Source organism: Loxodonta africana, chromosome X (genome assembly GCF_030014295.1).
Source record: "Loxodonta africana isolate mLoxAfr1 chromosome X, mLoxAfr1.hap2, whole genome shotgun sequence".
NCBI classification, from domain to species: domain Eukaryota; kingdom Metazoa; phylum Chordata; class Mammalia; order Proboscidea; family Elephantidae; genus Loxodonta; species Loxodonta africana.
The window spans coordinates 122,612,710-122,622,119 of record NC_087369.1 but is presented as its reverse complement, the minus strand read 5'-3'; the positions used below and the strand labels follow the sequence as shown (position 1 = coordinate 122,622,119).

Genomic DNA, 9,410 nt, shown 5'->3' with positions numbered 1-9,410 from the left:
TGGCTGTGATTTTGGTCCTGACTTCATGCTCCTTTGGGTATAAAAGATAAATGAAAGCCTGATTGTGTCCTTCCCTCGTATGGATTGAACTGTGTCCCCCAAAATATGAGTTGCAAATCCAAACCCCTATACCTGTGGCATTAATCCCATTTGGGAATGGGTTTCCTTTGTTATAATTAGACAGTAAAAAAAAAAAAAAATTTTTTTTTTTTTTTAGTGTAGGTCATGTCTGAAATCAGTCTCTTTTGAGATATAAAAGAGCAGATTATACACAGAGAAGCAAGGATAACTGGGGGAAGATAGATGCCACGTGACATGAATACAAGTTAAGAAGAGACAAGGACCTTTCCCTAGAGCAGACAGAGATATACCATTTTCCTGTCTCCTTATTGATTTCCTTATGTATCAAGGACATTAATGCTATGTCAGTCAATGTGTGAACATGTTTTTCTTCCCAGCTCTTCAAATGCTGTTTTTCCCAAACAGTTGTTTTTGAATTTGAGTAGCTTCGAATGGCTAAGAAAGCAGTACTGTTCTCTGTATAAAAACAACGGATTAGTACACTAGGGACATAGAAGCCCTGCCCCCAGGTGTATCAGGGTTAGAGAGGGCACCATCACTGAAGCCACAGAGTGGGGTTTACAGTGGATCCAGGATTTGAGTCTCTTCTGTACAGTTTCCTAGAAAGTCCCTTACCCTCTGGGACCTTCCCCTTCTGCTCTGCAGGACAGTGATGATAATGCGTGCCTCCAATGGATACCACAGGGATTTGATATAACATGCAACCTCACTCTTTATTTCTAAAAGAACCAAAGAAACTGGGTGGGACTAATACACAGAACAATGGCCCTTTGGGTGAAAGAGTGTCAGCCCCACAAGGTCAGCCTTGGCTTCCTGGGCCACGCTGGGCCTCTCACCTCAGTCACAGGCCAGGGAAAAGAGGGAGAACAACAAGGATGACAAAGATGATCAGAACCTTGGCTCCTTTGGAGTTTTTGTTGTCAGAACCATGGAACACTTCATGAATGTGTCTTCTAGGATCTTGAGCACAGGCTGGAGGGAGGGAAGGGAGGAGGTGGGGCATCATCAGAGCCAGGATCCCCGAGTGTCATCCCCAGGCCACCTGGCCTCTGATCACTGGCCTGAATTCCCAGACCTCACAGTAGACAGAGCAAAAATTTGTGAGGCTCTGGTATAGTCCCAGTTGTTCCTATGAAGGCACCTGGAGTGGAGGAGGGCTCGGTGACACCCATCAGGACCAGAGTGGAGACACTGGCCACACAAACCCATGACCTAATCTATGCATCAGAAACATGGTTTCTGAGACATAAGCAGCAGAATGAGCATTGCGGCACGGGGTGTAAGGGAGAACACTCCAGGAAACCCCAGCGCCTCCCAGTAAAGGAAAAGGGTCCACAGGATTCAGAAAGTGCTGTGCACCTGTCCAAACAACTAGGTGGTGTTGTATGTACTGAGAGGAAAAGATATTCCTCTTGACAATGAGTGAAGTAAAGAAGCAAAAAGCATTACCTGTGAGTTCCCAGCATTCACTCCCCAGCTCCTCCCAGCTTACCCCATCCCCACCCTCTCCCAGCACTCACTTCTGAGCCCACTCAAGGTTCATCCCAGACTGGGCAGTGAACGCTGGCACTATTTCCTTCTGCTTCTGGGAGAGTGTGGGTAGGGAGCTGGAGGAGGTGTGGGCACTGGGGTAAAGAAAGCACCCTGGGTCTCTATGGGGCTGCTATCCCTCACACACAGTTGGTCATTCAGTATGCATAAGCTGGAGGAAGGATGTGCTCTCAGACAGCTGGATAGACAGACAATCCCATATCCCCAACAAGGATCCTGCTCCCACTCAGCAACTACTTTCCTTCCATCCCCTGTTCCGCCTGCCTCCTACATTCCTTGGCTGGTACCCTTTCCCCTCCCACAGAACCTGCCTTTGGAGAAGTACATCCCAGCTGCACTACATTCATAGATTACTCCCAACCCAGGGAGTTCTTCACACTGGCCTTTACCCTTTACAATTGCCTAAGGAAATAGATACTCTAATCTCCATATTCAGAGGAGGACACTGAGTTACAGAGAAGTCATGTAACCTGACCAAGGTCACACAGCTGGTGAATGCTGGGGTCAGGGTGTGAACCCTCTATTCCAGCATCAGAGCCTACGCTCTTAACCACTGGGCTCGACTGCTACTGGGGTCTACCTTTTGGAATTCTGCAATACTGGGGAAACCCAGAGGAATATACCATCATCTTCTGACACGAATGGCCCCAGGCTGGGATGGGTGTTCCCATATGGCACCCACAACACAGCAGTTACCTGAAGTTGCTGGAAGGAGTAGCGATGAAAGATCAGGGTGAAAGCACAGACATGAGCCTGAGACATTCCTTCCACTTCAAGGACAACAAACAACAATTCCCCACAGAGTTGCCCATGTTTTAGACGCTCACCAGCAGCTTTCCCTAGTCATGGTCTTACCTGATACTCCTGTGGAACCCTGAAGGGGGCCAGACAGGGACAAGTGTCTACTGGGAGTCAGGAGGGGGTGTCAGCAATGGGGAGGGCAACCACAGGACCAAGCACAACCCAGTGATAGGGACCTACACTGTGTCAGGCCCTGTGACACACTCTTCACTAGTTCATTTCACTAGTTTTTCACAGCAGCCCAAGAGATGGGTACTACTAGCCCCATTTTACAAATGAGGAGACTGAGAGGCAAGCAAGTGTCTCAAGGTGTCAGAGTGAGGGACTAGGATGAGAGCCATCAAATTCCACAGCCTGTGTCCCTAACCCCTGGGGTGCGCTGGAGCAGACAGGTATGGGCATAGGTCAGATCAGGGTGGGTTGGGGGCAGGGTGGGAGTTGGGAAGCACAGAGGGAATAGGAAGGGAAGGGATCAGGGAAGCCTGGAGAGTTCTGAGAGGGAGCCAGTCTTGGGGGGGGGAGAAGTAGGGTACATGGGAAAGGACTGTACAGACACTCACCCTCCTTGAAGGCCCCATTGACAGAAAAGCGGAGCATCTTTTCCTAAAAGAGTAAAACAGCTCAGGCTCCCAGGACCCCCCCTAGACCTCCTACCCACCTCCACCCTCTGGGCCAGCCTCAGGGAGGAAGCAGGTGCTCACCATCTGGACACACATGTCCACCACAAAGGAGCTGACATCATGCTGGGTTCTGGGCAACACAATGAGGAAATCAACAACGTCATGTTTTGTGTGTTTCAGTAACTGAACCCCCAGGACTGTGGGGGGAAGAGAGAAGGCCAGAGGTGCCTCACTTACCTGGCCCTATCGCTGAAACACTTCACACCTCCTATCCCACCCATCTTCCCCCTCACACACTCACCAGGGTCCTTGAGCTTCCTCATATTCCTGTTCCCCGTGGAGTATTTGTCTAAGCTGTTTCTAAGAGAACAAGAGGAACCCAAGGTGGCTCACTGACCAGCGTCTGCTGGGCAGTCACAGGGTCCAGGGCTGTCACTGGGTCTATGATACTCACGGAACTAGGTTTTCAGGGTTGAATGGAACGGCCAGCGAGAAGCAGGCCTCCCTCATTGTGCTAAGTATCCAGGAGACCCCACCAGTCCCGGTAGTCATAGATCCAGTAATACCTGTGGGGGAGTAAAACGGACAGGCTCTCTTTGGTCTGGGACCCTAAGTAAACTTGAAAGCCCCCCACAAACTGACCTGCACCTGGGTGACCTGGCCCATACCATCCCTCCTTTCCTTGGTGTCCCAGGGATACTTACTGTAGCAGGAATGTTAAGATTAGATTCTTCCGGGTCTCAGATCCGAAGATGCTCCCTGGGAATCAAAAGGGTTCTCAGGACCATGGCTGTTGTCCTCTCCTCACCTACCCTCCACCTGCCCTCCTTGATCCCACCTCCTCACCTTTCAGACTGGTAACTTCCTGGAGGCTTCAGTGCCAAAGACAATTGGTGGGGGTACCTCGTGGTTATCCTGGCGGAGGGAAGAGGAAGTCAGCAGTGCAGACCAGGGAGGTGGCACTGAGTGGTCAGGGAAAAGGATGGGCCCAGGAGAGGGTGAGGGTCAGAGGTCAGGGTGAAAGGGCCTTGGAAATTCCATGGGCAAGACTACTGTGATGTCTTCACCAGGGGCTCCCAGAAGCCAGTAAAGAACGGCAGAAAAGATCCATAGACTTTATCAAGTTCCCTTATCGGTCTGTCCCCCATGAGGACCAGGGGTCAGATCCGAAACCTAACCAGGTCAAGATCTAAGGACTCAGGGCAGGTAGTCAGTGTTGTCTGTACCAGCTAGAGGAGTCAAGGATAAAGGAAGACACTTACCATGCATAATAACTTGGGGAACAATTCCAGGATGGAGCTGTCGAATATAAGACAACACAGAAAAGCAAGTAACGACAGAGCTGGCCTGCCTCATGGAGGCAAGCAAGGCTACACAGGAACACATCCAGGTGTGTCCCACCTATACTCCAGTGCTACCGTCCATCCTGGGCCCTGCGCACCTCCCCCATAGACTCACCCACAGACAGCTAGTGGGCGTTCTCTCCATAACCCTCTCCCCGTCTCCTTCCTTCTGGGAAGCTCCCACAGGAGGGCCCTGACCCCCTTCTCCAGTGACACAGAAGCAGCATGTGGAGCCCAGGCTCCAGGGATGCCTTCCCCTCCCTGCCTCACTTAGCTCCCTCCAAGTCCTCAGGGAAGGCTCTGGAGGGAGGAGGGAATGGGGTGGGGCCCAGGGCTCTGCTCCCTCACCAGGTGTCCAGTGCTCTGCCAGGCCTGGCCCTGGACAACACCAAGACATCCCCAAGGGTGCACCCAGATTCCGGGGAGGGAGATGGATGAGGCACACTCAGGAGGCAGGGAGGCGGTAAGGACAGAAAGGGAGTGCAGGTAAGGAGGGGAGGCATAGGAGAGTGGAGCCTAAAGAGAAAGAGAAAGCCAAGGAAAGGCAAGGGGGAGATGTCTACTGTGGGTGGTGGGGATTAGGGAGAAAGGGGAGAAGAAAGGGGAAATGGCTTCCCTGCTGCCTTCCTATCCTTCATCTGCTTCCTCACCTGGTGTCCACTGCTCTGTCTGTCTTAGCTGGTCCCTTGTCTGATGAATCAGACCATCTTGGTCTATGCAGTGCTGCCCTGAAGGACCAGGCAGGATGCCATGACGTGGTGAAGGGAGGGGGCAGTGCCCTGAGAGAATAGTCCCTGTGTCTCCTCCTCCACCTTTGTCCCCTGTCTTCCACACTGAGGACCTGCCTCAGGATGCCCTCTGCTCATTGGAGATAAGCCGCTTCTGACCCTTGACTCAAGAAACCCAGCTTTCTCCCCCAGGAGGGCCCAGTTCTTTGATTCAGCCATAGGAAAAGATGTCATGATGAGATATCCAACTGGGGCAGGTTGGGGGACACTTTTGGAATAAGGGAGAGATGGCCCATCATAGGACAGGGAGAGAAGCCCCATCTCAGCTCAGAGGCAAGAAGGCCTGTCTCAGAGGAGGCCTTGGTCAGGAGGAGCCTTCACAGTCCAGGGCACCAGGATCTGGCTCCAGGCAGCCCCAGTGGGGGTGTAGGGCACAGTCTGGACACCCCTGGTCCTGGGCAGCAAGGGGGAGCCCTGCTCCCTGGGGCACTTTTAGGGAAGGCTATGCCAGAGAAGGCTGGGTGCAGAGAGGCAGGAAACAGGCCCCAGGCCAGTGGAGCAGTGAACAGGCCAGAGGAAGGCAAGGAGACCTCTAAGCACAGGTGAGAGAGAGAGAGAGGGGAGGACAGGGCACGTGGTCCTCCTAGAGGTCCAGAGCTGCAGCCTCCTGCAGACAGGCAGTGTCAGGAGCAGCTCAGGCTGTCAGGGGCCAACAGAGAGCACAACTGACCTTATGTCGGTGAACTTATCTGGGAAGGCTGTGCACAGAGGGTTCCTGTCTGCAAACATCTCTTCTGGCTCCAGCCCTTTCACCTTGTCCAACTCCCCTTCAGGCTTCACCTGTAATAATGACGAGGAAACCTGAATCAGGGAGAGAGCCACGAGGACCCTGTACCCCAGATCTACCCTCTTCCACAAATCGCGTTCCCTAACTCTTGTCATCACCCTAATGAGCCCTACCACCTTCCCTTTAAAGAGTGCTCTGGCTATTGCTTCTCACCTCATTTTTGGAGAGGTTCAGGCTCTTGAGGTTGGGGCCCTTCTGCATGGTGTCGGGCAGGGCAACCAGCTGGTAAGATGTGTAGTTCCTCGAGTTGAAGGACAAAAGCTGTAATGAGGGAAGAGCTAGACTGAAGGTCCAAGAGGTGATATCTGGGACAAATGTGCCCTCCACCCCATCTGTCCCAACTTCCCCTCAGCACTGGATCTAAGGCCTCACCTTGGACCTGATCTCTTCATGGATCTGCAGGGAAGCAGTCATGCAGTTTTTAAGATTTGGCCCCATTTCAATATGTTTCATAGTTCATCACATCTTCAGGAAACCAAGAGGAAGGAATCAGAAGGATAAAAGGGCCCCAGCTAGACCAGACTCCGCACCTACACCTCCCTAAGTTGCCCTCTAACCCTCCCTCTGCCTGCACCTGACCTAAAATTACTGCGATCAGTCATACTTGGGTCAGAGTGAACTTTCCGAAGGTCAAGAGCTTGCTGGGGGAATTCATATCCTTCATTCTTGGTCACCTGCACAGACAGAATCAGGGGTCAGTGACTCTGAGGCTGAGGTGGAACCCAGGTAATCAGTGAGGGAGCACGCAGTGGATCTGGGTGTGGGTGCACATCATGTCTTGAGTCTGCATTATCTTTGGCATTTTCACCGTTTCTGACTTCAGATCCTTCTGCACAGAGTGGGGTACGGCAGAGCGGCTGACAAAGATGGATATCTGCAGAGAAGACAAGAGAGGTTGGGTAACTACCAGGAACACTGAAACCCAAGATCAAGCAAGACCCACCACCCAGCCGGCCCTCCTGCTCCTAGCTAGCCCTGGCCATACTCTAACACGCACACTTTCATTTTCTTCATCCCAAATCTTGCCACTGACTTTCTTCAACTCGAAGGCAATGCTGGCATTCTCCACAAAGAACTGGCCCTGCATTTTCTCATAGTGAAACTTCAAGGAGAGAGAGGGGCAAGAGAAATACAGTATGAGGCCAGACTCCGTGCTCAGCCTGGCCCCTCCACCTGCCCTGTGCCCACCCAGCCGCCTCTGTGTCCTCTCTTACCTCAATTGGGTTGAAGGAGACACTGCATTGGCTCTGGATCAAATCCAGCAGCCACTTCTCATCATATTTTATGCCAAATGGAATCTAGGATCAAAAGAAAGAATGGGAGCAGAGAGTGACATGATGGAAATAAAGCTTAAATAGAGACTCAACCATGTGTTCCTTTCCGATCTTTTACCAAGCTTTAAAATAATTTCTAAACATAGGCCAATGTCCATTATGGCTAACTTTTGTACCAGATACGGCCTTGTTAAACACCTTATTTTTTACATTCAAATATTTTCTTCCAAATATTCAAATTAGGATCTTTAGCATGATCTTCCTTTTGTAAGGTTCCAGGAGATTCTACCTAATGCAGATCCTGCCTGCCCCTCCTACAAGGACTCCAGAGACTTGACCCCATTCCTGTCCCCTCCTCAGTCCCCTATATTTGAGTCAAACTGAGCCATGTAGTGGGAGTTCCTCTGTCTCCTTGTGAGCAGTTTCCACCTTTGTCTTTTGACAAACTTCCAATTCTCCTCCCCTTCAGCTTGTTCCCTTTTTATTACTTTTCTGAATCTACCTGTAGGCCAATCGAGGATGTTAACACCTGGTAAGAACAAGGAAAAGTTACCAATTCTCTGTGCCTCAGCAAAGTACCTAGTGCCTCCAGGAGCTCAGCACAGCTCCACCCAACCTGTGCCTCCTGCACATTACGTGCATTTTGCCAGGACACTCACTGTGACCTTGAACCAGCTCCTGGAGCTTCCATCCTGCCAGTCCCCCTCCATTCCTTCCTGTGGAGGTTTTCTGTCTCTCTCCATGTTCCCATGTGTTTGGTCTCTTTGTGACAACTGCCTCTCCAATAGTATGTTGGGATGGCATAGGGTGTGCTGTGGGGATGTGGAGAGAAAGAAGGTGTCCATGAATGCCAGGAAAGTCTTCTAACACCTCGCCCTACTGATGTCAAGGCTGTAATAATGTTTGCTCAATCATTAATCTGGTCCACTCTACCAGGTTGGAGAAGAGGAATGACAGAGTTGCATACACAGTTACGTATTCCAGTTGCTGGTACATGCCACAATGCTGAGTGGCCACTTACTATGTTACTCCAGGGCCCACGTGGGCATCACTCATTACCACGTCTCTATCTTGCTCCTGGAGTGATGAAGGATGAATGCTGGGCCTGGCTTGTTGAGACCAACTATCATATCTCGTTTGTAAATTACCGCAGTGTCTCGCTCTTTTCTGGAAATAATTAACTTGATTACTCTCCCCTGAAATTGAGAATGATATATCAATGGTCCGAATGCTAGAAAAAGTCCTGTGAAAAAATTTTGGCTAGTGAAATAATTTCACTGACTTTTATAATGTAGAAAGAACTATGGCACAGTGCTACAAAGGTTGAAAGAATTCACTGTGGCTCCTCTTCCTGGGATATGAGAGGTCGGGGGCATTCGCAGCCCAGGAGAGAGCCAGCACAGCGGAAGACCTTGGGCAGAGGGTCCGTTCTGTGATGTTAGTCCCTGCTATGCTGTTTTCAGTCTTAGTGACCTGGGACAAGTTGCTTAACATCTCTAACACTTACCTCCCTCTTCTGCTCTAGGGGAATAATAAAATCTACCCTGAATGTTTGTTGTTATAGTTCAAGGGTCAAAGGTAAATTCCCCACTTTGACTTCGAGAAATGAAAGCTAGGTCTAAAGAAAATACCCAAAATAAGGTCTGGAGAGATAAAATGATGGAGAATACCAAAGGAGGGGGCAGGGAGTTAAAGGGGATATAGTGATTAAATCTAACGCGAGTTTAATTGGAGCCTTGGAAAGAAAGAACAGGCATAGTGAAGAAGTAGAAATTGAAGAGATCATAACTGAGAAATTTCCAAAAGTAACAAAACATATCATGTTAGTAAAACCAGATTAATAAGACAAAAAGTATCCTTTAAGAGAAAAACATTTCTAGAAAAAAGAGGGAACTTTCATACTGATAAAACGTTCAATTCCAGAAGAAAATAATAATAAAGCAACTCTAAATCTGTGTACACCTCTTAACGTAGAAGCCAAAATGTACACAGCAGAAACTGACAAAAGTGAAGAAACAGGCATATCTGCAGTGACAGCGGGACACTTTAACTAAAAGACAGACAAAACAGGTAAACCCAAGATCGTTTAGATACAGAAGATTTAAACAATGTGTGTAAAAACATTTACTTATTGGCATAGAACACTGCATATAGCAACTATACGT

General features: G+C 49.8%; 1 protein-coding gene across 1 annotated transcript; it reads right to left on the bottom strand.

Moving 5' to 3' along the window:
- Window positions 1-6,650: 6,650 nt before the first annotated feature.
- Window positions 6,651-8,020, bottom strand: LOC100675534 (nuclear RNA export factor 3-like). Its single transcript, XM_023541151.1, has 4 exons — window positions 7,905-8,020; window positions 7,186-7,269; window positions 6,969-7,073; window positions 6,651-6,845 (listed from the first exon to the last, which is right to left on the bottom strand). The coding sequence occupies exons 1-4, from the start codon at window positions 7,986-7,988 to the stop codon at window positions 6,702-6,704; spliced, it is 417 nt and encodes a 138-aa protein (XP_023396919.1). The 5' UTR covers window positions 7,989-8,020; the 3' UTR covers window positions 6,651-6,701.
- Window positions 8,021-9,410: the final 1,390 nt, after the last annotated feature.

What these genes read in the sequence shown, in the direction of transcription:
- LOC100675534 (XM_023541151.1), bottom strand. Translation starts at nt 7,988, where the DNA reads ATGGAGAGAGACAGAAAACCTCCACAGGAAGGAATGGAGGGGGACTGG. An exon ending in GGAGCTGGTTCAAGGTCACA is followed by an intron (nt 7,270 to 7,904) that starts GTGAGTGTCCTG and finishes TTTTGATCCTAG; the next exon opens with ATTCCATTTGGCATAAAATA. An exon ending in TCTCCTTCAACCCAATTGAG is followed by an intron (nt 7,074 to 7,185) that starts GTAAGAGAGGAC and finishes CTCTCCTTGAAG; the next exon opens with TTTCACTATGAGAAAATGCA.